At 37.6% G+C, this 27,645-nt stretch overlaps 5 protein-coding genes across 6 annotated transcripts; 4 read left to right on the top strand and 1 right to left on the bottom strand.

Moving 5' to 3' along the window:
- Positions 1-304: 304 nt before the first annotated feature.
- Positions 305-9,648, top strand: LOC306862286 (uncharacterized protein; the record flags this gene model as incomplete). The annotated part of the gene is made up of 5 exons (XM_079405031.1): positions 305-313; positions 3,608-5,497; positions 5,701-5,871; positions 7,258-9,147; positions 9,442-9,648. The coding sequence occupies 5 exons, from the start codon at positions 305-307 to the stop codon at positions 9,646-9,648; spliced, it is 4,167 nt and encodes a 1,388-aa protein (XP_079261157.1).
- Positions 9,649-11,463: 1,815 nt separating this feature from the next.
- Positions 11,464-13,058, top strand: LOC306862476 (complement C1q subcomponent subunit A-like). Its single transcript, XM_079405291.1, has 3 exons — positions 11,464-11,729; positions 11,865-12,028; positions 12,161-13,058. The coding sequence occupies exons 2-3, from the start codon at positions 11,875-11,877 to the stop codon at positions 12,742-12,744; spliced, it is 738 nt and encodes a 245-aa protein (XP_079261417.1). The 5' UTR covers positions 11,464-11,729; positions 11,865-11,874; the 3' UTR covers positions 12,745-13,058.
- A 688-nt stretch (positions 13,059-13,746) lies between these two features.
- On the top strand, positions 13,747-15,812 carry c1qc (complement component 1, q subcomponent, C chain). Its single transcript, XM_079404951.1, has 2 exons — positions 13,747-14,092; positions 14,850-15,812. Exons 1-2 carry the CDS (start codon positions 13,924-13,926, stop codon positions 15,425-15,427), a joined length of 747 nt encoding a protein of 248 aa, XP_079261077.1. The 5' UTR covers positions 13,747-13,923; the 3' UTR covers positions 15,428-15,812.
- Positions 15,813-16,136: 324 nt separating this feature from the next.
- LOC306862216 (uncharacterized protein) lies at positions 16,137-18,395 on the top strand. Its single transcript, XM_079404950.1, has 3 exons — positions 16,137-16,244; positions 16,441-16,630; positions 17,742-18,395. Exons 1-3 carry the CDS (start codon positions 16,158-16,160, stop codon positions 18,290-18,292), a joined length of 828 nt encoding a protein of 275 aa, XP_079261076.1. The 5' UTR covers positions 16,137-16,157; the 3' UTR covers positions 18,293-18,395.
- Positions 18,396-21,618: 3,223 nt separating this feature from the next.
- On the bottom strand, positions 21,619-26,470 carry LOC306862400 (BUD13 homolog). 2 transcript variants are annotated; one of them, XM_079405194.1, is made up of 11 exons: positions 26,306-26,470; positions 26,054-26,141; positions 25,697-25,778; positions 24,722-24,770; positions 24,398-24,639; positions 24,082-24,320; positions 23,233-23,341; positions 23,007-23,145; positions 22,732-22,922; positions 21,983-22,064; positions 21,619-21,892 (listed from the first exon to the last, which is right to left on the bottom strand). In XM_079405194.1, exons 1-11 carry the CDS (start codon positions 26,446-26,448, stop codon positions 21,799-21,801), a joined length of 1,458 nt encoding a protein of 485 aa, XP_079261320.1. In that variant the 5' UTR covers positions 26,449-26,470; the 3' UTR covers positions 21,619-21,798. The 2 variants fall into 2 exon arrangements, with proteins under 2 accessions (XP_079261320.1, XP_079261321.1); XM_079405195.1 differs by having other exon boundaries at positions 26,387-26,451.
- Between the last annotated feature and the right edge of the window lie 1,175 nt (positions 26,471-27,645).

The raw sequence follows: 27,645 nt of genomic DNA on the forward strand, positions 1-27,645 counted from the left end.
CATCATAACACTAAGAAATTGATTATTGCCACATGAGAATCAGTCTGAACATTGTGCCATTAAAACTAAGCCAAACAAAGAGACCTATAACAGACAATACATGTGACAAAAAATTTAAACATTACAAGTGGCCAGAAAAAACTGTTGCCCTCAAATACTTCACACATGAAGACTCATGTCCAGCAATGTGATATACTGAATGCTGGAGAAATTCGCAGGAAGGAAGATGTTAGTGTAAAAAAGGACTTCAAAAAGATAAACAGCCTCAAGCAACAAGTCCATTCCAATGGCATGGCCCGAAACAATGGCGAAGGTGTGGGATGTCGTTGTCTCGTCACCAAGGCACAAACTGTGCAGGAATGCGTCAACTTGTTGGTCCCCACCTATTAATTACACAAACTTCAAAGTTTGATTCGTCTGACCACAGAACAGTTTTCCACTTTGCCACAGTCCATTTTAAATAAGCCTTGGCCCAGAGAAAACACCTGCGCTTCTGGATCATGTTTAGATATGGCTTCTTTTTTGACCTATAGAGTTTTAGCCGGCAACGGCGAATGGCACGGTGGATTGTGTTCACCGACAATGTTTTCTTGAAGTATTCCTGAGCCCATGTTGTGATTTCCATTACAGTAGCATTCCTGCATGTGATGCAGTGCCGTCTAAGGGCCCGAAGATCACGGGCATCCAGTATGGTTTTCCGGCCTTGACCCTTACGCACAGAGATTGTTCCAGATTCTCTGAATCTTTGGATGATATTATGCACTGTAGATGATGATAACTTCAAACTCTGCAATTTTTCTCTGAGAAACTCCTTTCTGATATTGCTCCACTATTTTTCGCCGCAGCATTGGGGGAATTGGTGATCCTCTTGCCATCTTGACTTTTGAGAGACACTGCCACTCTGAGATGTTCTTTTTATACCCAATCATGTTGCCAATTGACCTAATAAGTTGCAAATTGGTCCTCCAGCTGTTCCTTATATGTACATTTAACTTTTCCGGCCTCTTATTGCTACCTGTCCCAACTTTTTTGGAATGTGTAGCTCTCATGAAATCCAAAATAAGCCAATATTTGGCATGACATTTCAAAATGTCTCACTTTCAACATTTGATATGTTATCTATATTCTATTGTGAATAAAATATAAGTTTATGAGATTTGTAAATTATTGCATTCCTTTTTTTATTTGTAATTTGTACAGTGTCCCAACTTTTTTGGAATCGGGTTTGTATTAATTTACTTTATAATCCTGCTTGCTGCGAGTTGCTTGACCGTCTGACGACGAGACGAGTAAAGAATCCAGAAAATTCGATGAAGAGGATAAATAAACAAACCGGTTTGGTCAAAATAACCCAACCCAGGTGTTCAGTGGTGAAAGAACCCCTTGCAGTCCATTTGACCCAGCATGAGCAACCCAACTGTGTGTTTACAATAAGTTACCTCAAACAACCCAGAATTATGACCGAGCACAATTAATCCAATGTGTTTACAGAAATAACCCAGCACTTTTACAAATAAGCCACATTTGACAGAACTGCTTAAAGAGTAATTATTTTAAAAACATTTGATTACTACAGTTAACAGATTTTTAGTTTTACATTTTAACATTAATGTTTACAGTGGAACTAGCCGATAAATAGTAACCTATACTATAGCTACTGTAGGCTACTATGTACTATCTACAATATATAGCCTTAGTCCCTGTTTCAAATGTACCATGGTTATAGTTCCACCAAATAATACTACATTTAGTACTAAATACTACAGTTAAACTGGTACTGGCACTTGTTACTTGGTTTGCACCAGTGAAATATACAATTAACTATTTTAAAAGTTACACTTTTTAATTGAATATATTAATTTATAATAATATTAATCATGTCATGATAATTTCTCAGAAAATGTGGTTACTATAGTGCATTTTTATATATAGCCTACTGTTGTATAGTATATGCTATAGCATTCAGTTGCATTGCAAACCAAACTACACATGCATTTTTTTTTTGTAGAATTTCGTGATGGTAAAAAGTTGTATCAGTTAACGGCATCAATTAAAATGTGTATTTTTCTTTTTTTCTGACCCTGCCCTGCTATTGCCAGACATGCTGAGAGGACAAGCAGTTTGGAAAAAGGATGGGTGTTCTTGAGCCTTCTGATAAAAAGGCAGTTGCATTAGGAACATCACATGACAAAAACTTTTTTAATAAAAAAATATAAAAAGAGTAAGGAAGGAGAAGAACACAAAATGTGTTTGTGTTCAGATACCAAAAGGGTTTCTTGAATAATGTGTGCTTGTGGATCCCCGTTCCGTAAACCAAAAGGAATGACTGCCATCTGGTGACCCTTTGATGAAACAATAAAAAACAAACAGGTTTAAACTCTTTCTGCAGATCTGTGCTGTCTTCTGTTCGCCCTCTGTAGGCTGTAAAGATCTTTAATTATAGCAAGAGAGACAAAAATAGATTGCTTTTTATTTGACAATGTTTGACATGCGTTTGTCAAATTTTCCTCAGTACCTTCTAGTCATGTAACTTGCTACTGACAGCTGTTGCAACTATTTTTAACATGACCCACAATCCTGTTCTTTAGAAAGGACTCTTGGAGCAAGACGGGTAACTTCTTGAGACATGGTTCACCCTTTAGGTAAGTTGTTTGGTAACTGTTTAGGTTCTGCTGTCAGTGCTGTCTGCAGCCGCATGTCCTTACAGCAAGGTCTTACAAAACCAAGTACTTTTATAAAGAAAATATATGATTTAGCACAATGTAATATATAAATGCATACAGATAATTTTTTATAATTGATCAATATTTTAATGAATATGATACTACCTTTTTTCCAGAAGCTGCTGTTGCACATTGACACTGCTTCAGATAATAATGGTATGTTAATTTAATTTTCTCATTATTAAAATATTGGTTACTCAGTGATATTTTGTATGTAAAAGTATTTGTCATACTACAGATTTGAAATACAGAATTTGGTAGCATTATATTATGAAGTATTACAGTGTAATGACAACTACAATGCAGTTATTTTTCTAATTAATTGTGCAAAGAACAAGATGGTATAACTTACTAGCTCAAGATTGTTGAACTATAGTTCACATATTTTAAATTTGAGGCTGTCATGATCCCAGCCTGTGTTCCCCTGTCTTGTGTTTTGTACTCTTATTTTGAAATGAATTTCAACATTACAGAAGCCATTCGTATGCTTTTGTATTCATGACAGTTGACTCAAAATCAGATAGATCTAAACTAATCTAAAATTTTGTCCAGTTAAAATGTGCTTTTGAATGAGAAAGGCCCTCCTGTTTCTCTGTCCTGGGGGGTTGGTGTCCTGCAGTTTACCTCCAACTTGCCTCAAAAGACCTCCCTTGAAGTGTCTAGTATGCCTAGTAAGACCTTGATTAGCTAGTTCTGGTGTGCTTGATTAGGGTTGGAGCTTAACTCTGTAGGACATCGGCCCTCCAGGACCAAGTTTGGTGACCCCTGCTATAGGAGATACTGATACAACAATATAAAATGAATTCTGTGCTAGTCTTTTTGAAATTCCAATTTGGAACCAGTGCAAATGCTTTGTTGTGCTTGCCTATTGTGTTTTTCCACAGAGCCGCTACAGGAGATCCGGTCCAAGGCTGCACAGACATTGTGAGACCTGTTTCAGTCGCCGCTGCAAAGCCTCCATAGAAGTGTCTGTGTCATGCATGGTCATCAACTGCCGCTTGCTTTGTGGGGCCTCCTTCCACATGTGTAAAGAGGATGAACACTCTCTGCTGTGTCCCAATGAGAAGGTGCCTTGTCTTAACGCTCACTATGGCTGCCCTTTCACCATGTGTCGCTCTCGGCTGGCCAAACACCTTGAGGTGTGTCCCGCAAGCGTCGTCTGCTGCTCGATGGAATGGAACCGTTGGCCTCTTGAGAACCCAGATGCCCCCTTGTATACGAACCTACTGAAAGAGATCCATGAGCAAGAATCACTGGACCTTTCCATGGCACTGAGAGACCAGAAACATCTATGTGCCCGGTTGAAAATGAGGAAATGCTTTCCTGAGTTAATGGAGGAACAAGAAGAGGAGCCTCCCGCAGTGGAGGAGTATGATGATGAGGAGGGAGCAGTAGGAAAAGAGACTGTGTGTAACAGGATGCACGTCAATGGACATGAAGGTCCAGGAGGAGGCTTGATGAATGGACCATCTAAAGCTTGTGAGAAAGCTCTGAAAGAAAATGTGGTTCTCAATGGTCCTGTTGACAAGGACAAGTACAATCTTTTCGAAAAGATGTTTAGCATGGAAATGGGCGGTTGCAAGCAGGCAGAGGCGGAGGCGTCGAAAAAAGAAGAACAGAATGGAAAAAAGACATCTTCTAAAGGTTCTTCAAAGCAACAAGGAGCTTCTGTAGAGCCCGAGAAAAAGGAAGCAAACGATATCCATGTGGATATCACCAAAACTGGACTTGCACCTTGGCAGGATGGTGTCCTGGAGCGACTCGGACAGGAAATGAAACCTAGAGAATTCAACATGTACATAGTGCATCATGGGCGCATGTTGATCTCCTTTGGTCAGATGGATGCTTGCACACCCAGAGAGAGAGATTTTGTTTATGGGAACTTGGAGCCAATACCAGTCCAGACTCTACGCTCCTTCAAGGTTCCCAGTAGTTACAAAGAAAGACGCATTCAACTTAGAGAATTCAATACAAGAGTAATGACTGAGCACAAGTGCGTTGGCACATCTGACCTGGATATGTCTGAGAAAGACGGTGGGGAGATGGATGAGATATTTTCAACCCTACTTTGGTATGCAGAGATTGAGATAAGGGGCCACAAAATAAGTGAAACAGTGCCAACTGATGGACTTTATGTCGATATCGCAACACAGACGTATAATTTTGCCACAGCTCCCTTCAAATCCAACGCAACTCTGACTGAAATTACAGCAGGCAGGGATTTGAAACTTCACGTTGACCTCGATACAGAAGCGGTTACCCTCAGACACAACAAATCAACCTCAGCTTTTACGTTCCTGTGTGGCCATTTCTTCCGGCGGGATGAGTTTGCCTCACACTTTAAGAACGTACATTTGGATATCCAGTCCTCTCTGAGTGGCTGGTTTGAGCAGAGATGTCCTCTGGCCTACCTTGGTTGCACCTTCAGCCAGAGAAGATTGCAGCCCTCCACACACAGGGCCAAAGTCTCCTATAACCAAGAGCTCAGTATTTTCAGCCTCACACCTGAGGTTCCTGCCTCTCTTATGAGCGATTTGCTGACTATTCCACTAAAGGCACGTATCAAATATGAAGATTCTCTCAGTAACCTTCCCTTTGAGGTTCTTTGCTACATCACTAGTTACCTGGATAGTTTCACCCTGTCCCAGCTAGCCTTAGTCTCCCGATTGTTCAGGGATATATGTGCCACACTTCTGCAGGAGAGAGGAATGGTGGGCTTTAAGTGGCTTAAGAAGTCATACTCTCATGGAGGAACCCGCTGGAAACCTACCAAAGTAAGGCATTTCAGCATTTGTCAGCAAATATATTTTTAATGTTTTTTTCTTAATAGTTATAGCAATTAATTAAACCAAGCAACCTTTTTTTATTTTTAGAATTTATTGTATTTCTGAAAAGATTCCAACAATTCAAAATCTGGATTGATTTATTGATTTTAATTATATTATTTCCTTTATATTTCTCTATTGCTCTTTCTTAGGTCTGGGAGTTCAGTACTCTTTTTAGTAAAGTTGGTAACTGGTGCATCGGCGACACACCATCAATGGCTGAGCATCTGAAACACTGTCCATTCTACCAAACTGAACTGAAAACTGAGCCTTTTGCCCTGGCCACTATGTTTGACAACAAAGGAAAGGAGAGACACAGTTTGGTTTCTTTGTTAATGAGACGCAAATGATACTGTAACTGGAACTTTTATTTAGAATTTTTGGTAGTTACAGTGAATCAAATGTCCCCTAGTGAAAATTCTATTTATATTATACTAATATTTACTACTGTTAAATTAATATTCTACTAATATATGTTTCTTTACAAACTATAGCAACTGGAGTGTAAAAAATAATTTAAAATGGTCATTTCAGGATGCTAGAGTGTTTGTTGCATTTGTGCTTTATTGACAGTAGTTGTTTCCACTTTTATCAGTCACAAAATTGCTCTTTTGCCTAGAATCCAAAATCTTATTTATGGTTATTTATTAATAATTTTATTTCTAGGTTTAAATTAATTTCGAATCCCAAGATGTTCAGATATTAAAGGTACTTTTTGTGTGTTTTATTTGTTTTATTTCTAAATGAATTTTGCCTTTTATTCTGTCTCTGTAAAACTAAAACAATAAAACTTTAATTCAACTTACAGTAAAGCAGAATGTGTTTCTTCACTTCACTTTAGATTTCCATAGCCCTAGTCATGTTTTATTTTTGTTCAAACATGCGAGCATGAATGGGCATAATAAACCTATAGAGTAAAATGTATAATTTGTGCTTGCACCATATGCACAATAATTGTATGATTAGAAAATCACTGTTGAATAAATAGGCAGAACAAACAAATGTAAATAAATAATACTGAAAATATTTAAAAACACCATATGTACAGGAATTAATTATTGCATTCAAAAAGCCAAATTTTTAACTGCAGCACAGTTAAAAATAAAAGCTTAAGAAACGTTTGAGATGGCATGTCATCTTTAATCTTGACAGCGTCTTGAAAACACCGGGTACCTAGAGCAGCTTTGGTTACAGAACATGTAACTTGACTCTTGTATGCCAAAACCCTAGTCACACTCCCAGTATATGAACGTGTCTATTTTTAACTAGTGGGCAGACACAGATATAGTCTCACTCAAAGTTTTAGTTACTAAGCTGAACACTAGCGTGGAGCTCACAGTAAAAACACTATGGTAGGTCAACTTTTCTTTGCTTTTTTGGTGTCTTCCAGCCAAATGCAAGATGTAAACATATCAGTCTAAACATGTGCATTGTATCTGCAAAAAGCATTTAGGTTTTTAGCATTAGCTTAGGATTAATGATATTTCTGAAATACATTTCAGGTTTTACCACTAAGAGGAGGAACATGCAAAACACATTTATGCATGTGTATATTATGTATATACAGTAAATGTATGAATTCTATAATGCTATTCTTCTAGATCTAAGATTTGACTAGCATGTCATTGACATTCACTTGTTATGGTAAGATACTTTACAAAGTTTCTGTCCAGTCTAAAACATTGTAAAAACTTTGCATTTCTTCACAGGGTAGACAAAGGACCCAAACATCCAAGCTCCATCGGCACTGTGAGAGCTGCCACAGCCGGCGCTGCAAGAAGCCAGTTGAGATTTCTGTGTCATGTGCGATCATGAGCTGCCGTTTGCTGTGTGGTGCTGTGTTTCACCTGTGCAAGGAAGAAGAACACATGCTCTTGTGCCCCAATGAAAGGGTGCCTTGTCTCAATGTCGAATATGGCTGCCTGTTCACCATGTGCCGCTCAAACCTGGCTAAGCATTTGACGGTGTGTCCTGCCAGCGTCGTCTCCTGCTCAATGGAGTGGAACCGCTGGCCCATTGAAGAGTCCGAAATCCCTGAGTTTTACAAGAACATTTTGAAGGAGGACTACACTCAGGAACCACTGGATCTTTCGATGGCTCTGAGGGACCAGCAGCATCTGTTTCATTCTCTCAAAATGAAGACTCTCTTTCCTGAACTTATTGAAAAGGTGGCTGAGGAGGATTCAGTTGTGGTCCCGGAAGGGGCAGTGGGAGGGGTACCACTGTCGAATGGAGTTGAGGAAGCATTTGGGTCTTCAAGCGCAGAGGAAGCATTTGGGTCTTCAAGCGCAGAGGAAGCATTTGGGTCTTCAAGCGCAGAGGAAGCATTCGGGTCTTCAAGCACAGAAATTGAAGAAGGTGGGCTGACTCAGGAGGAACGAGAGGAATTGGCGAGGAATCCTTATGTGGCCAATCTCGAAGGCTATAATATTTGGGAAAAAATGTTCAGCATGGAGTTGAGTGGCTGCAAGCATACAATAAAAGCTTTGGAGCAAAATCCTGAAACCTCTCGCAAAGAAAAAAAGCCACAAGCCAACCGGAGCACGTTGGAAGTCTTACAGGAGGAGCTGCCAACGAAGATCGAAAGTCTTGATGCCCCTACTGACATGCCTCAATACAACTTAATGGACGAAGACAAATTCCTCATCGCCACGTCCTTGTTTGCATGTGACACGAGACCCAAGAAGAAACTTGTCTATGAACTTTTGGAGCCCATGAAGATTAAAACAGTCTGCAATTTCAAAGTCCCAACCAGCTTCAAAGCCAAACAAAGTCGCATTCGAAACCCATCGCATTACAAGAAGGTAAACGCAAGCGTAGACACATCTGACCTAGGTGTTGATATCGATGACATGCCAAAATGGGATGAAGTTCAAGCTACTCTGTTGTGCTCTTTGGAGAGGGAACTACGGGGGCATCTCATAGCTGAATCCGGGTCCACAGATGCACTTCTTCTGGACGTTGGAACACAGACGTATGATTTCTACTCGGCACCTTTCAAAGCAGAGGCTTCACTGGCTGACATCTCTGCTGACCGGGCTTTGAAACTTCACGTCCAAATTCAGGCCGAGAGTGTCACCAGAAGACACAACAAATCCAGCTCTGCGTTTACATACCTCTGCAACCACATATTCAGACGGGTTGAGTTTCCTTCACACTACAAGAATGTTCACTCTGACATCCAAAGTTGTGTCAGTGGATGGTTTGAACAGCGATGCCCTCTCTCCTACCTTGGCTGCACTTTCATTCAGAGAAGGTTTCAGCCCAGCTCTCACAGAGCGACTGTTTTCTACGACAAGGAGCTCAGCACTTTCTGCCTCCGACCAGAGGTTTCCGATAAACTGTATGAAGGTATAAAGCCAGTGACTGTGGAAAGAAAGCATGCACGCAATACAGATGCTCTGAGCAGGCTACCTTTTGAGGTTCTAGTCCATATTGCTGGATTTCTTGACAGCTTCACCCTGTCCCAGCTGGCTCTGGTTTCTCATCTAATGAGGGAGGTATGTAGGACCTTGCTTCATGACAGAGGGATGGTCTCACTGAAGTGGGAGAAGAAGGTCTACTCTCATGGTGGATGGTGCTGGAGAGCCAGAAAGAGGGTGAGTTTCTACAATAATTAAAATACTGAATTAAAAAAAGGCAATCTGCAGAGAACAGGTCTATCATTTAGAGTCAGAAGCCGCAATGAGCCATTTGCGGAGAAATGCGATTTAAAAAAACTAGAATTTTGTAGAAATAGAATGCAAGCAGAGACTTGCTAAGGGCATAAATCTTAAAATGAGTTTCTCAGACTCAGAATGATGGAGCAGTTAACTTAGTTTGTGTATGTGTGCATGAACATTTAAAATAAGAAATATCTGACTTGCACTAATTGACCTTGAAATTGTCATCAGGTTTGGCAGTTTAGTAACCTGTTCTCCACTGTGGACAGCTGGTGCTTTGACAAATTGCCTCCGATTTCTGAACATCTAAAGGGTTGTCCATACTACCAGAGGGAGAATAAGACAGCACCTTTTCCTTTAACTGGTGTTCATGAGTGCCACAAGAAGGAAGCACACAGGAATCAGAGTCTAGTCTCCATGTTCATAAAAAACAAGTAGCATTTGTATTATGAGACAATCAAATGAAATTTTGTTTTTGTGTGACATATATGCACACACACTTACACATAAAATCATTCACCTATACTGAAATTCTGTAAAAAGTGTTATTTTGTTCAACATTTTATGTCATATGTGCAAAAATAAATAAACCATAATTTTTCAGTTTTAGCATGGAATCATTTTTTGTGTTAAATTTGTCCCCTGTCCTTTCACTCAAAAATGAAAATTCAATCATCATTTACTCACCCTCATGTCTTTCCAGACCTGTATGGCTTACTTTCTTCTGCAGATCTCAAAAGAAGATATTTTGAAGAATGTTGATAACCAAACCTTTTGATTATCATCGACTTTGTATAGACAAAGTTTAAATGAAAATCTAATTGTTTATTATGTGAGTAGTAATATCCAATACCATGTGTCAGATTGGTGATTTATGACCCGATATATGACCCCCTGTCAGCGTTGATTGACAGTTTATCATATATCAAATGTGTACGTGGGTAGATTTATGACCTGATTTATAGCTGTGTGACCCCCTCTGTTACCCTGACTGTCACGTCACAGGGTCCTGTCACCCCTGACTGACATGACAGTAGGGTGTGTAAATCAAAGATCAAAACAGATGTTAGATTTGACATTTGGTGGATTTATGAATGGATTTATGATGTTTTTATCTCTCACCTGTGCCATGGCGTTTTTATTGTGTTCCTTCCTGAGCTGTAGCTAGCTTCCAGTCTGGAGGTGTTGGGTTCTTCCTGATTGTGGAAAAATGGCTGAGCAAAGGGTGCCTATTGACACCTTATGTTTGTTTGATCTGTATGGTATAGGCCTATGTTAATGCCTAGACAGAGGTTCTTCCTGACTGGAAAAATGGCTGAGCAAAAGAGTATGTTTTAGGTCAACACCTTTGGTGGATTGGTCTCTAGACACCAGAGCCCAAAGCTTCACCCGAATCTGTTTCCTACCGTGATGTAGTCGTTGTCCGATATAATGTTTTAATATGTTTGTTAATGGGAATGTGCTTTGTTTGGGGGTTGGAAGACATCCAAACACGTGTCTAATGTCAAACCCCTAAACGGTTCAGTTCTTCTTGATCTATAGGCTAAATGTTAATAGCTAAGACATCAATGTTTTGATTGTTTGCAACAATACTGAACTGCTCTGGCAATACGAATGTACAAATATTACTTTTGCCAATAAAGCACCTAAAAACTGAAACATAGAATTAAAGAATTCACCAAGACCATATTTCTATATGCGTCTGAAAAAGGTGCTATGTCCGGGCATGTTTTTCTTTATCATCTCTATGTGTGTATGCTAACACCTCTGTAGGATCAGAAAAACCTAATCAGACCAACCCACCCTATCCATTTCCTTCTAACAGTGAAGGTGTCTAACTGACAGTGGATATCCTGTATGTGCTTGTGTTAATGTATTTTCAGCATCCACATCAGGAAGGAACACCATAAAAACGCCATAGCACAGGTAACAACATCAGAAATCCAGTCATAAATCCATCAAATGTCAAATCTAACATCTGTTTTGATCGTTGATTTACACACCCAGGGGTGACAGGACCCTGTGACGTGACAGTCAGGGTAACAGAGGGGGTCACACAGCCATAAATCAGGTCATAAATCTACCCATTTACACATTTGACATATGATAACCTGTCAATCAATGCTGACAGGGGGTCATAAATCAGGTCATAAATCACCAATCTTACACATGGTATTGGATATTACTACTGGTAGCCTAATCTTATAATTGTTGACCAGTGTAGTTAAAAATGTTGTGTTAAGTGAAGGTTGTGACAGTGAAGGGGTAGTTTTAAGAATTAAAACATTGATTTTTGACCTTTTATTATGACACTAAATGTTTTATGAGAATAGAAACATGCTGATGGAGAATGGGGAAGGAAAAATGCATGTGTTGGCAATTTCAACAGATGTTTAATATAGTTCAAATTTTGGAGAAATGAAACAATTACACAGCAGCAGCCTTTTTTGTTTGTTTTTTTACCCCATTTTACCGCTCACAATCAGGAAAAGAAGTGTATTATTTACAGCGGGACACTGGTAAGGCAGAATTTTCTAACTGTTAAGGATTTTATGATTTTAGATTACTATAGCTATGTAGTTGTTTCTATTGTAGTACATTAAATCAAAACGCTTGTGCAACTAACCTCATTTGTTCTTCGGGATTTATCTTAGATATTTTAGGATGCCGCCACCGGCTTTACTTGCTTTTCTTTGGGTGCTGCTTCCCTTTGCTTTCTGTCAGGATGGTACATGTGCGATACATGGGAAAGATGGTGTGAATGGAGTCCCTGGCAGAGACGGCTTACCAGGAGCAAAGGGAGAGAAAGGAACACCAGGTAAGAAAGGTTATGCATCCCATATCCATGGGTAGTTGAAAATTATCAGTTAAAACGGCATTAATAAATAGCATAACAATAGCAGTGTTAGAACTGAAATGATAGTTTTTGAATAATAGTATGTTCTCTCAGCATTGCAGGATGAGCTGAACAGTCTCACCCTGCAGGAACTCAAAGGAGAGACTGGCATCAGAGGCCCTCCAGGAGAACCTGGTCAAAAGGGTTTCATGGGTACACAGGGTCCAAAGGGTTTCCTTGGTCCTAAGGGTCCTAGAGGATCCAGTGGTGGCATTGATGGCAGTGGAGGCACCGCTAATAAGCCAGCTTTCTCTGTGCTGAGAAACAAAGCAGATTTGGCTTCAAATGGCAAACCTGTGACCTTCGATAATCAACTTAGCAATGTTGATAATGAGTTCAACCTTGCAACTGGCTATTTCACTTGCAAGGTTCCTGGGGTGTATTACTTTGTGTTTCACGCATCATCTGAAGGACACTTATGTCTCAGACTTAAGAGTAACAGCAATGCAGTCAGCCTGAATTTCTGTGACTTAAACCCACGATCATTATCAGTTGTTGTGTCAGGTGGAGTTGTACTTCAACTATCTACAAACGACAATGTATGGATTGAGCCTTTCACAAAAAGTGCTGCTGGTGGCAAAATGGCCAAAAGCATGTCTGCTGTGTTCAATGGATTTTTAATCTATCACAATATATAGGAGACTTAATAGTCTATTAAACATGTTGCAAATGATTATTGACCACGGTAGTGATGCATAGCAGTGATGTAAGCATTTTAAAACATTAATGAAAATCTAATTTGATCTGTTGAATGCTGCATTCAAATGTTGTATTCATGTATCTTGTCTTGTATTAATATACTGCTTTGTTTGATAAATGTCTACAATTAACTAAATAAAAACGTAAGAACATGACTATACAAAATAATTGCCTTTCTATATTTTTATTCTGAATTCTACAATCTATTAACAATGAAATATGAATATAATAAAAATAAAAGTTTTCTGATGTTAAAAATATTTATTTCTTATTTGCAATTTGTATTATTTTATATTATAATGTGTATTTATTTTTGCATTATTTACAGTAACAGTTTATTTTGATGTTCCCTTTTGAGCATTCTGTTGACAATAAGTAACTTTGCACCGACATGTCAACTAACTCTAATTAGTGTATTAGTAGACTGTCTCCTTAATATCTGCTAACTCTTTATTGTGTGGTATCCCAACAGACATTCTACTGACTATAAGTAACTTATGTCAACTTATTCTAACTCTAACCCTATCAATCCACTAGCCTAATACTCTACTAACACTGTAATGAGAGGTAGTAGATATGTATGTCCAATGTTACTTACAGTCAACAGAATGTATTAAAGGGACCATCAAAATAAAGTGAAACCTTAGGTCTATTTACACTGAAAATGATAAAACCGTTTTTACTCAGAAATTGCTAACATATTTCACAAACAATAGAGAAACGGCAAGTAACACCCTGAATTTATATAAAAAATTCCAATAAATGTAGAACATCTGAAATGGTAGGGTACCTACTTTCTTCTGAAATGTAGGCAACTCCAATAGCCTTATATCTGTTTTATTTACACCTTTGAAAAGTATTTTTTACAGTGTTGTCAGTAGGGCTTATAAGCTTGCACTGTAGGAAAAAAGTCAAATGCTACTTCGCTTGACGGTTTGTTTGAATGTGCAGTTTTGTGAAAGATCCGTGGATAAGTGCAACACGTGCAGAGCAAAAGAGGAACTGTGATTGCCATTTTCTTTGCTTGGTCTTGTGTTGCCTATATGTGTTACGTTCTATGATTATAGTGCACACTTAAAGTCGTGTGGGTCCAGTTATCTCCTCGCTCCACAGCAAACATGTTTGGTGGTCACATCATTTTTGGAACCCTTTTAGTGGGGTCTCTCTGCCTCTCTCTGGTCTCTACGGACACTTGTCCTTCTGGAGGGATGCCGGGTTTTCCAGGTATCCCTGGATTTCCTGGACGTGATGGAAGGGAAGGGATGAAGGGAGATAAAGGATATACTGGTAAGATTGACTCATGATGTTTTTTTATATATATTATTATTACATTATTATTTAAAATAAATAATTCAGAGTGTTTTAGTTTGTGGGAACCTACCAGTTCTTATTCAGATCCTGTTTTATATTTTAACAATACTAAAACCGAATGACGTTCACTTCTCTCACGAGCTCGATTCCCGAACAAATGACTCTTACGATCCGGTTCCTTTTAGTGAATCAAAATCATTCAGCGCAACCACTGTTGTGCAATTCTCAAATGACTGGTTCTTTTAATGAATCATATAAATGAATCAATCAACACAAAGATACACGCACTATAATATAATGTATGAAAGGTGCTACCACTTTTATATGTTTAATATTGTTTAATATAGCCATATATTTAAGACTATAATTAAGAACTGAATTGCATTTTTGCCACCTGTTTAGTGAACTATAGAATTCATACAAAAGCTTAGATCAAATTAGTAATAAAACAACAAATTAAATTTAAGAGAAGTGTGTTGTATGTGTTTGTAAGTTTCGTAGGCCTATATGAAGAGCAGAGAGCAACAATTTCCATATTAACATTAAGACCTACAATGACCAACAATGTGGGAATATTTGGTTGAAACCTATGATGAAAACAAAAATACTAAACAATATAACCCACTAATTAAAAGTTAAAAATGCCAACAAACGTTGAGACAGGGTTAGGTTGTAGTAGTGCTGAATACTGTACTTCTAAGATGATGTAAAAACAATTGGTCTGTCTCAACAGGGATTCCTCTTAAACCTGATGAAACCAGGAAAAAGGGTGAAAAAGGAGAACCTGGAACCCGAGGAATTTCTGGAAAGAGAGGTCCCCAGGGAGATTTCGGCATAATGGGACCACCTGGCTCCCTAGGAGTGCCAGGGGAACCAGGCAATTTGGATGCTTCCCGATCTCATCTGCAGTCTGCATTCAGTGTTGCCCGTTCAACAAGAGCCCATCCCGAGTCAAACTCTCTGATACGCTTCAGTCGTGTTATCACCGATATCAATAAGGATTTCAGTACTACAGAGTACAAATTTGTATGTAAAATTCCTGGCACTTATTATTTTGTGTTTCATGCATCATCCACAGAAAAACATCTGTGTGTAAACCTAATTCATGATGAGAAGAAGCTAGCTGTTTTCTGTGACCACATGCAAAAGGGCAACCAGCAGGTGAGCTCTGGTGGGTTAGCGGTTTATCTGAAAGAAAATGAGAAAGTCTGGCTGACGACAGGTACCTATAATGGCCTGTTTGCAGAAGGGGAGAAAGCAGACAGTGTTTTCTCAGGTTTCTTGATTCATGCACACACACACACAAAATAATTGTTCTTCAGTCCTTTGTTTTAGTTGAGGTGCTATATAGCACCGCTAAGTGGTTCTTTGGCTCGTAATCATAGGGGAACCAATTTAAGTGCTATAGCACCTATAAAAAAACTGTAATGGTTCTTCAGCAGTTCTTTGGGGTGGTTAAAGTGCTATATAGCACTATCATTAAGGATATAGTTGCTATGTCGCACTTAAAGTAGTTCCCCCAAGATTATGAATCAAAGAACCACTTTTAGTGCTATTTAGCACCATTTATTTTTTTACAGTGCACTGATTGATTGATTGAGCAATAAGACGTGCTTGTTAAACACACTGTATATCATGGAAAATGCACACAATCAAGTTTTGAAAAGCTACTTATCAAATAAAATAATGCTTCAGTAAATTGTCTCAAGTTTTATGAATACACAGCATCATTCTTCCTGAAAAAGTATACTTTTCTTTCAAAAACAAATCCTTCTGACCAACAAACCTAAATCTATGACAGTTTTTATGTTTTGTCAATGCACTGTCCGATATGGATAACTTTGCTTCCTTTTTCAGTTTCTCAGAAAAGGGATATGGAACTTGCAAACATTAGCAAAATAAAATGTCAATAACACTAATGAAAAAGATAATCAACGTTTATCTAAATCTAGATTGTGATGAATATGTGTTTCGTTACTTCCCTTTATTGTGCAACACTGCACTTCTCCTGTGAAACTGGGAAAACAAATCAGAGCTCTTCATGCAGGCGGGAGAAAACATTTCATGTAACGCTCATCTTCAGAGCCATCCATCTGTATTTCTAACAGCTTTCTTGGAAGATAAGATGGTAAGATAAATTATGAATCTTACTGGAATAAATCTGTACTTGGCTTCCGTTTCAAAAAATTGTTATCATTTGATTAAAGGAATATTTACATGATTGCTAATATCAGAACTGAATTGTCCAATGATTTTCCTTGACATGGCACTTGTTTTTAAACAATATTATTAAACAATTTTATTAATATATTTTTTTAATTCAGGCAGATAAACAGGCATTTATCTTCGTGTCTGCACATACGGTGCTGCAGCTTACTATTATGTTGTTGCTGGTGGCTTCTTCTGAGTCAGATATATGTGATGGCAACAGGGGTTTCTCTGGAAGACCAGGTATTCCAGGAATTCCTGGTACCGATGGGAAGGATGGTGTAAAAGGAGAAAGGGGAGATCCAGGTATAGCGATTGCACTTATTTTCTATGTGAAAAACTACAAATTGAAAGTCAAAAATTCAAGAAAGGCAAAGAATAAAAAAAAAAAAGTCTTCATTTAAAAATTGTGCATTTAAAAATCTGTGCTGAAAATCCTTTACCAAATTTAGTGTTCATGGCCAAAAATGACCGGCCTTTTAAAAATGATGCTATATTATTTTTTATTAAATCAAGGATTCCCACTTTTTTGTCAACTTGATATTTTTTCAGTTAGCACTGGTTTTAGATTTCATTTTTGGAACTGATTAGTTATTAGTTATTAGTTATCCTCACTGATCTAAGCTTATGCACTTCAGTTATTGAGAGATAAAAGATCATTTTGGCAATATTTACTCAAAAATATAGATGTGTATAAGCTTATATTAACGAGGCCTCTATAACCAATTAGTTCTAAAAAGAGATACAAAATTTGTTGATAAAAGTTGATAAAAAGATTGAATCCAATATTTGGAAATTCATAAACAATTTTTTGTAGGCCAGTCATTTTTGACTAGGAACACCAGAAGTTTAACAAGGATTAAAGTAAAAAAAAAAAAAAATCCAAATTTCTTTCTTTCTTTCTTTCTTTCTTTCTTTCTTTCTTTCTTTCTTTCTTTCTTTCTTTCTTTCTTTCTTTCTTTCTTTCTTTCTTTCTTTCTTTCTTTCTTTCTTTTAATTGAATTGAATTGAATTGAATATTTTTTTTTCATTTTAATTTTCATCATTTACTAGCCCAAGTTGTTCCAAACCTGTATGAGTATCTCTCTTCTCAGAACACAGAAGAAGACATTTTGAAGAATTTTAATAGCCAAACAGTTTCTAGTGCCCATTGATTTCAGTTGGAATTTTAAATTTTTTTTTGGTCCATATTTTGGAAGTAGACAGATACTCATACAGGATTGGAACAATTTGAGGGTGAGTAAATGATCTGAATCTTTAATCTTTTTTTAGTGGATTAATCCTTTACGTTTTAGTCTAATGCAAGAACATTAATTAGCATTTTCTGGAAAAAGAAAATCCAAGAGTCGGAGTCTAAATGACCAGAAAACAACATGAAGGTTAAATTCACTTTTCCCGGCTGTGTGCATGATTGCAGGTGAGGATGCAGTGCCGATAACTGGGCCAAAAGGGGACACTGGAATTTCTGGACTCCCAGGCAGGCCTGGAGAGAAGGGGGACAACGGACTACAAGGTCCACCAGGGCCACCGGGGCCAAAGGGAGAGAGGGGAGATTTTACCGGGGTTGATACTTCAAATCAATATTTTGTTTTTACTTACAAAAAAAGTCCTAGGTCACAAAGAGTTCTTCCAGACAAATTAATCACCTTTGAAATCCCAATGATTTCCGGGGCAGGAGATGTCTTTGATAGTGACGGTTACTTTAAGGTGGGAAAAGCTGGCATGTATTACATAAGCTACCACATTTCATCCAGTCAGTCTGCCTGCCTAAAGATTCAGGTAGGGGAGGAAGAGAAGGTCAGGTTCTGCGATTCACCTGGCATGATAATGGTAACTGCAGGATCTGTGATTCTGCCATTGAAAACTGGGGATAAAGTGTCTGTACAGGCAACTGCAGTAAGCTCTATCTTCAGTAGAGACACTGACTGCACTCTTACAGGCTTCTTGCTCTTCCCAATGATCGGATAAGATGATTTTGATCAGCCACACTCTTATAGTTACTCTTCCTTAGATTGTAATTTGTAACAATTGTATCCAGGGTTATTGTTGATTAAAACTATATGGTATCATATACTGTTGTTTCTTGACTTATTTCACCACAAGTATAATAAAGTGCATTGTTAAATGATTCATTTCCTTTTTCGAATTTTATCATTTTGATTTGATCAAAACAGACAAAGACATATTTTAATGTTACAAAAGAAATAAATGCTGAAGTCTGTTGTAATGAATGCTGAACGTTTTAGCTTTGTCATCAGGAATAAATTACATTTTAAAATGTATCACCATAGAAAACAGTTAATTTAAATTGTAATAATATTTCACAATATTATGTTTTTACTATTTTGATCAACTAAATGCGGCCTTGGTGAGCACAAACTTAAACCAACAGGCTTTCTTCAGGTTTGATTCAACAAAAAATCTCATGCTGAGCACAATTGCAGCGTCACATCAATCTACGGTATTTATTACAGAACACTCATTGTTCTTGAGCTGTCCATCACCCTTCAGGCTTTCTATAAAGAATAGAGCAGCCATGGCAACAGCCGCTAACTGAGTGTAACAGCCATTTCCAAACATGCCACTGTGCTGCAAGAATGTAAAATAATCAGCAGCAACTAAACTGCTCAGGAATCAGATTCATGGGGGAAAAAACGCCATGCATGAGGTGACAAGGAGGACAAGGTAAAATCATTTTTAATTCTGTAAAGTTTTAGTGATCAGCCAATAACTACTGAATATATATAGTGCATAGGAAGTATATAATTACAGAATATGGTCCCACTTTATGTTAAGTGCCCTTAACATTGTACTTATTTTGACGAGAGTACATAGTTAAGGCCACCTAATATAAAATGGAACCGAAAATATTCAAGTCTGATTAAAATGACTGCAGCATAACCTTGAAATCACCTTCATTCATTTATTTATTTTTTGTTTTACACGTTTAAATACTCAGTCTCAACAGTAACTCAAAGATGACCACTCGTGAGAAGCCAATCAGCAAGCAACAGAGACCATCTCTAAGAATCCCATTTGGTCATCGACGCAGAACAGATATATTGCTCCTCAAAAACAGTCAAATGGCATCGAAGCACCCACGATCCTTTCCAATGCTGGGAGAACTTCCTTCTTTGGCAGGTAAGCAGTGGAACAAGGAGATTTGTATTTGTCCTTTAACTTTCATTATGAATTCCCTCAGATATGACTATAGTTAAGTCTGTAACAGTCAGGAAATGGCACATGTCATTCAGAGACTAGACTAAAGTATATTTGAATGCTAACAAATCTTCTCTTCAGGGTTATTGCTCTACCCTGGTAAGCGGGAAAAGATGGTAACCACAACAGAAACTGAATTTGGACCCAAAACCTGCCAGGTAGAGCCAAAGAAGATCCTACAGTGCAACCTAACTCTAGATGGTATGACTTTCATTGGAAATTGGGAAAATAATTAATTAGTATCAATTAGAAAAGCTACCCATCTGTTGTTAACTTACCTAACCTATTTTGCAGATGAGTCAAATATTAGTTAACTACATAACTGCTGTTTCTACACTAAAAGTTTAATTAAGTTAATTAGTAACTAACTGATCTCCTTAGCAGGCAAGATTAGAGGGCTGGAAAAATATATAGATATATTTACATTATATTGTATATAATGTTCAAAAGTTTGGGGTCAGCATTTTCAACAACAACACAAACAAAATATGTTTGTTTATTCAAAAAGGAGACATTACAATGTATTTCCATTTATAATGTTACCAAAGATTTCACAGTTTCGATCAAATTTGAAAAATCACTGTCATTTTCACTTGAGTAAACAACCAAATCATAAGAAATGTTTCTCGAGTACATTGAAGACTGGAGTAATTGCTGCTCAAAAATACTCAACTTTGCCATTACAGGAATAAATTGCATTTAAAAATCTATTACAGTCCAGCCTATCTTTATATTAAACGGAATTTATTGCAATTCTGGAAAATAAGTAGTTAGTATTAGTATTGATTTGGAAAGTTATAAACTATCTATAGTAAACTTATCTAACCTGTTTTGTAGATCTGAGTGAAATATTTCTACGTAATTGCAGGTGACAGGAGTTTCAGCACAACAAACAGAGAGGATTACCCTTATTACAAACCAGATGGCACTCCGATTGTGTGGCATGGAAGAGTCCCTGCGAGAGAAAACAGGACTGGCCAAGCACAGAGATGCTCTCTTTACCAGCAGGACTTCCTTGCTCCAAAAAGAATCTATGTCAGGAGAAATCAGGTCGTACCTCATCCTGACAACCTGGCGATCAACACTTCAATGAAGTAAGTGTACGACCCCTGAACTCGCATTGTTTTACTTAAACTCTTATCAGAATATTGAAAGTGATGAATTGAAATCTGTGCTTTATAGAGCTGAATACAAAACTGTGCAGAAAGAGGCTTTTCCAGGATGGGATGTGTCTGTGCACGCGCGTCCACCACCTGCCCGTCTCAAAAGAACAACTAGCTGACAGCTGAAGGCCAGAGAAAACCAGAAAAGTGCATTTATACAATGGATGCATAACACAAAAAGCTTCTTTACTTGTTATCTTTCTCCTGTACTACATGACATTTAATATCTTTAGAAACTCAAAGAAAATATATTTCTGTTTAATTTTACATTTGAAAAAATTGTTGTTATTATACATTACTGTTCAAACGTTTGGGGAAGTTGGGAGTAATTGTTGTTGTTTTTTTTTTAATCAAAACTTTATTCTCCAAGAATGTATTACACTGATCAGAAGTGATAGTAAAGGCATTTATAATGCTTTCCAAAACATTCTATTTGAAATAAATACTGTTATCTTAGACTTTCTAGTCATCAAAAAATCCTTAAATATGTATATATGTGTGTGTTGTAGTCAACATTTGAAGTGGATCAAAACCTATTATCAAAGTTTCCACATAAATATTAAGCAACACTGTTTTCAACATGTTTCTGCAACAACAACAAAAATCAGTTTCGCCATAACAGGAATAAATGACATTTAAGAAGATCTGTCTCCAGAATTATTAGCCTTCTTGGTAAACATGAGCAAGTAAAAATAAAGTCTGATCCATCATTCGAAATATTCATAAAAATTAAACTTTCACTTAAGCAAAACTTTTGGAAGTGGGGCGAAAAATCACATTATGAAATAAAAGTTCTCTCTAAAATGAAGAAAACAATGTTTGCTGCATCATCTAGTGTGCCCAGAATTTGTTCTGTTAAATAAAATTGTTGGTTTAGAAATGGTGCTGATCAAAATCAAGACAAAACAGATTTGTTAAAAAAGTAGCATTTAATAAGGAAAGTATGTTTCTTGTACACCGTAGGACTGATAACTGCACACAAATATCTTGGTTTTCGATGGAACACAAAGTTCTGTGCAGCTGCAGTGGGAACTGTACTAATGCCAGTCATTTCAGTTTTTAAATCATGAATCTCTACACACACATCTGGATCTACATGTCTTCCACACTCCACTTGTATGCCATCTCCTGGACGGCTTTCTTATCGGATATCCTGCTGTACCGCTTCTGCTCAAAACCATTGGACCTAAAGGTTCAGAGGAAAAGTCATTTAAACCGTTTTCTGAGGTTTGCTCATGATATTTCGAACCAGCTGTCATTCATCAAAACCTCTTACCTGTCAACTCCATCCCAGCGATACCCTGGCATGATGTTAAAACGATTCGGAGGTGGAGGTGGACCTTTGTAGCGAGGTTTTTCTGGAGAAAAAAAACATTAAAACAAAATACTGTGATTAGTACTGTGGTCTAGGCTTGTTGCTAAACATAAACAATAACCCCCAGTTTCACAGACAAGGCTTAAGCCTAGTCCCAGACTATACTGTAAATCAGAGCTGTTTCAAGTGAAAGAAACTTCCACTGTCTGATCTTAAAACATATCAGTGCTTTTGTTTTGTCTCAAGATGGACACCAGTAATATTCTTTTCTAAGGCACATTTATAAAAACACATTTATTACTTAAATGTCCAAATTGAACTATGAATGAATGAATGAATGATGCATTTATATAGCGCTTTATTGTGAATAGCTGTACACCCAAAGCGCTTTACAATCATGTGGGGGGGTCTCTCCTCAACCACCACCAGTGTGCAGCATCCACTTGGATGATGCGACGGCAGCCACAGCACAACGGCGCCAGTGCGCTCACCACACACCAGATACAGGTGGAGAGGAGAGAGAGTCATAGAGCCAATCAAGTGTATGGGGATTATTAGGAGGCATGATAGAGGCCAGTGGAGGGAATTTGGCCAGGACACTACTGGCCTAATCCTGGCTTAGTCTAAGCCCTGTCTGTGAAACCCGGCCTAAAAGTAATAATTGTAAACAGGGATCAAATCGCAATTTGCGTATTATTCCACACATTTACCTTTGATTCCTTTTAATTTATCATTTTTGTCTTTCTTCTTGCGAAGCATGGCAGCCATTGGGTCTCCCTCTCTCTCTTGCTCCCTCAGCATCCGATCGAGGTCTTCATCGTCAATGTGTCTCGCTAGCGGCTTCTGAGCCTCCCGCATGGCATCTATCACGTTCTGCTGCTGCATTTCTTCCTGAGCAAGCCTGAATGAGGACAGTACAGATGTCAAAGCTAGTGACACATCACAATATAATATCTGCATTTGAACAATATTAAATGAACCTCACCCTTTTCCCCATTGTGCATATTTTTCATCTTTCTCTGCTTTTTCTCCTGCTTTCTTGCCAAGCTCGACTTTTTCTGACTCCAGGTTGCGTACCTTACCCGACTTGTCTCGAAATATTGTCTCTGCATTTCTTGATGCCTCTGAAAAAACATACGCAATTAATTTTAGGAAATAAAACAATACTTTCGTTTCGAATACGCAATATTATCAACTGCTTTTTAAGAGACCTTCAAGAGGCTGGTTGCGCTTTTCCCTTTTGCGTATTTCTTCCTGTTCTTTCCTCAAAATGTCGACAGAGACGAGCCCTGCAGCTCCACCAGACAGCATTCGAGGGGCCTGAAAACAAAAATGGTAAAAATCTTAATAAATACAATTATCCTACAACTTTCATTTTTAAAAATGAATAGGAAAAAATTTAAATATGTTGCCCATTTTATGTGGGATCCATGGAAAAGTGACGCTGTTAAAAATTTAATGCACCAAATGGGCATTTCCTAAAGCCACAAAAAAAACCAGAAAAGGTCATAAAAAAGTAACTAACACAAAGTAACATTAGCACTTAAATAATTAAATGTTTTATTCTGAAATGGGTAATATTTTACATTACTTGATGTGCAATCAGTCTTTTTTTAAAGCAGTGGTTCTCAGACTGTTTAAATCATTGTCCAACACAATGATTGAAGGGCCCCCACACTTTTTTCTGGTATTTTCTCTGGTAACTGTGACAAAACTGCTTGTTTTCAAACTCTTTTAGTAACACAAACTGGAAGACATTAAAGAAATCAACCACAATTAATTTAGTGATTCCAGAAGTTTCAAAAACTGTATATTCTTTAATAAAAATAAATGTTGTTGAAGGGAAAAAAATAAAAAGTAGTATGATTTCAGTTTAAATTTTTTTAGCATTTGTATTCAGTTCATTTATTATATACAAAACTAAAAGAAAAAGTAAATTCTATAGTTTATTTAATTAATTTTAAACCATGCTGCAGCCCGTTTCAAGTTTGCTAGGGCCCCCTAGTGGGCCACTAGGACCACTGATATAAAGGATCCTCAAACATGAACCCTGAACTCACTGCCTGTCCGTCAGGAGAGCGTCTCCTCCGTGATGGAGACAGGTCTGAGTCTGAACCATGTCCCCCCTGAGGCCTCTTCCTGGGAGGAGAGAGATCTGAATCTGAACCTCTTCCACCCTGGCCTCTTTTTCTGGGTGGAGACAGATCCGAGTCTGAGTTTTTGCCTTTTCGTACTCGTCTCCTGGGCGGCGAAAGGTCATCTGACGAGGCTGCTTTTGTCTTTTTTCTGTGTGGAGACTCTGAAATAACAGATCGTTTTGAGCCACATAACTCATAGTGAAAATGTTGTTTCTGATTTGTGGATAGATTTCTGTACCTTTATCATGCGGCCTTTGAGTTCTGGAGGGTGAGCTCTTGTGGCTTTTTCTTGGAGGGGAAGGTGATAAGGAATCATGCCGTCTGTTTTTGTTCTCGGCTCTGTGTGTTTGAGGTGAGAGATCCGGTGAGTCGTGCCGAGCCCTCTTGGGTGAGAGCTCAGGGGAATCGTGCCGCACCCTCTGTACAGGAGAAGTCTCTGGCGAATCATGTCGCACTCTATGACATCTGTCAGGGTCCGAGCTAAAAAAGGAACATTTATTACACTCTTTAAGCAGTAACAACTTAAAAAAGCATTAGAACTAAAGAGGAAGTTTCTTTATACCTTTTATCTAATGCAGAGTCCTGGGTTTCTTGGGGATCTCTCTCTGTTGCTACAATATAAGACACAAATTTTATTATATATATAAAAATTAGATGTATGCACACTACTGTTGCTTTTTTTATAGATATTAATATTTGTTTCAGCAAAGATTCAGTTGATTCAGTTGTCAAAATGTGACAATGTGTAGACATTTACAATGTTAAAAAACATTTCCATTACGAATAAATGTATTATGGTTTCTACAAAAAAATATTAAGCAGTGCAACTGTTTTCAACATTGATAATAATTAGTGCTGGGCAAAGATTAATTGTGATTAATCGCATCCAAAATAATAGTTTTGTTTACATAATGTGTGTGTGTGTACTGTGTAAATGTATTATGCATATATAAAGACACACACAGTGTATATTTTGAAAATATTTACATGTATATATTTATATTCATATAATTTACATTATATATAATGTATTTAATATATAAACATTTTTTTTTTCTTAAATATATACATGCATATGTGTGTATTTATATATACATAATAAATATACACAGTACGTACACATTTATTATGTACACAAAAACTTTTGGAAGTGATTAATCATTGCCCAGCACTAATAATAATAAATGACTCTTTTGAGCACCAAATCAGCATATTATAATGATTTCTGAAGGATTACATGACACTGAAGACTGCACTGATGATGCTGAAAATTCAGCTTTGTCATCACTGGAATAAATTACATAAATAGAAAAGTCATTTTAAATTGTAAAACTATTTCATAATATTACTTTTCTATTGTAGTTCTGATTTCGGACAGGGTGATATTTAAAAATCTTATCAACCCCAAATTCTGAATGGTAGGGTATAAAAACCCTATTTTCAATTATTTACAGATAAAAAAAAACATAGAAGTACTCAAATATGCACAAACAAACAGAAGCAAGTACAAGAACTAAATGTATACAGAAAGTCTTACCGCCAATCACTTTCCACTTGCCAGTCCCAAATGCCTCGAGCTGCTTGATCTCATCTGGGCGTTCATCTATCACGTCTGCAATCTAAAAAAAGGAGGATTCAACACTGCTGTATGCATGGCCATGCACAAAATCCATATTCCATAACCAAAGTAAAACCAAAGTACATTTTTAATAGCGATTAAAGACTAGACTGCAATTCAATATGTATACAATATGTATATCAATTCATATTATGTATGGTCAAGTGTTACAAAAGCACTTGGTATGCATACTCAGTAGAATGTTCACTACTTAAATTACCGTTTGTAGTAAGTTAAGACTAAAATCTGAAATAGGCAAAGCATGCTTTTACACACCACTGGCGCCTCATCTTCTTCTTCTTTTTCTTCTTCATTCTGAGCTGCCAGTTGCCTCCAATCAACGTCGTCGTCCACAATCTTCATCCTGTAATTTATAATGAGTTAAATGGATGAACCTCTCATGCCATTTCCTACTTTCTAACATTCTGTGCATGAAGGCAACTCTGTAAGTATCTGAGACTCAGCTGTAGTTCTGGATACCGTGAGCTAAAATATGCATTTCTGTTACGTGTGACCGATCATATTTACCCTCTCCCCGTGGGTTTCGGCCGTTTCTTCTTAAGCTTCTTTTCTTTAGACTTCTTGCCAGCTTCATCACTAGATACATACCGTTTAAGGTAATCTGCTTTAGAGAGTGCAGCACCTTTGCTGAAGCCCGTGGAAGTAGCCATCTTGTTTATGTATTACGTCACTGAACGGACGCTGCTAAGGGACAAAAAGCACAACGCAAACTACAACTCCAAAATCTTTTCGTTAGGGTTAGGGTTAAATTGAGTGAATAGAATAGGAAAAAGTCGCGGAAAGAAAGTTGTTAAAGATTATTCATAACTGTTAAGCATTTTTTCGTGACGCCCTATTTATAGCCTACATTTAGAAGGATTTTATCCATTTCAGTATTGTAACCCGTACAATATTTATTGTCTTCTTTGCTTGTTATTCTTGTACTCTTTAGGTCCTATTGCAAAAATATGTTTGCCAAGTGACATTCTCAGCTCTCTTTATTGTGGCTAATTATGTTAATGATAAATGTGTTAATAATACATTTAGTCTAATTGTTAATAAATATAATTATTTGACTGGTGATGAACAGAAAAGTGGGTCGAGAGCTTTAGAAAATATTACACATATGGTAAATAACATTTCCAATAAAAATGAATACCTTTTCCATCAAGATGATTTGAATTAGGTACCTTTTTATGGGGAAGTCGTGGCCTAACGGTTAGGGAGTTGGACTGGTAATCCAAAGGTTGGGGATTCAAGTCTCAGGCCGACAGGGATTGTAGGTGGGGGGAGTGCTCGTGGTATTGAGCGCTCTCAATACCACGACTGCGGTACCCTTGAACCCGAACCCCCAACTGCTCCCCGGGTGCCGCAGCATAAATGGCTGCCCACTGCTCTGGGTGTGTGTGTGTGTGTGTGTGTGTGTGTGTGTTCACTGCTGTGTGTGTGCACGTTGGATGGGTTAAATGCGAATGTCTTTTGGACTGAATCACTTCTGCAGCTGCAGCTGCACGGCATCTAATTGAAAAGACAAACAATCTTACCCTCATTTCTTTTTATAGGATATCTTTGTTTCTGTTTCATATTTTCATACGTTGAAGTTCAAATACAAATGATTACATTTTCTAATCGGCTGGTGATTATTTGATCATTGACCTCTGATTATTACTGTCTTAATACTTATTTACACAACACAAACTTGTGCTAATGCTCTGTTAAAAAAAGGGGGGGTGGTTAAGGTTACAACTATAAAGCTATTAAAGTTAACTGTACCAATTAAAATGATGCTAAAGTGATTTTATAGATGTCAATAAAACGATGACAGTGAGGGGTACAAGGAAACTCTAAACTGTAAAATCTTCATCAAG

The sequence above is a fragment of the Barbus barbus genome (assembly GCF_936440315.1).
Source record: "Barbus barbus genome assembly, chromosome: 43".
Lineage (NCBI taxonomy): Eukaryota > Metazoa > Chordata > Actinopteri > Cypriniformes > Cyprinidae > Barbus > Barbus barbus.

Bases quoted from the DNA above. Each gene is read 5' to 3' on its own strand.
- LOC306862476 (XM_079405291.1), top strand. From the start codon at position 11,875: ATGCCGCCACCGGCTTTACTTGCTTTTCTTTGGGTGCTGCTTCCCTTT. The intron at 12,029-12,160 runs GTAAGAAAGGTT...ATGTTCTCTCAG, and splicing joins GGGAGAGAAAGGAACACCAG to CATTGCAGGATGAGCTGAAC.
- LOC306862400 (XM_079405194.1), bottom strand. From the start codon at position 26,448: ATGGCTACTTCCACGGGCTTCAGCAAAGGTGCTGCACTCTCTAAAGCA. The intron at 23,342-24,081 runs GTGAGTTCAGGG...TTTTGTTTTCAG, and splicing joins GCTCTCCTGACGGACAGGCA to GCCCCTCGAATGCTGTCTGG. The intron at 23,146-23,232 runs GTCTCTTAAAAA...ATGTTTTTTCAG, and splicing joins GCGCAACCAGCCTCTTGAAG to AGGCATCAAGAAATGCAGAG.
- c1qc (XM_079404951.1), top strand. From the start codon at position 13,924: ATGTTTGGTGGTCACATCATTTTTGGAACCCTTTTAGTGGGGTCTCTC. The intron at 14,093-14,849 runs GTAAGATTGACT...CTGTCTCAACAG, and splicing joins GGGAGATAAAGGATATACTG to GGATTCCTCTTAAACCTGAT.
- LOC306862216 (XM_079404950.1), top strand. From the start codon at position 16,158: ATGCAGGCGGGAGAAAACATTTCATGTAACGCTCATCTTCAGAGCCAT. The intron at 16,245-16,440 runs GTAAGATAAATT...TTTTTAATTCAG, and splicing joins CTTTCTTGGAAGATAAGATG to GCAGATAAACAGGCATTTAT. The intron at 16,631-17,741 runs GTATAGCGATTG...GCATGATTGCAG, and splicing joins AGGAGAAAGGGGAGATCCAG to GTGAGGATGCAGTGCCGATA.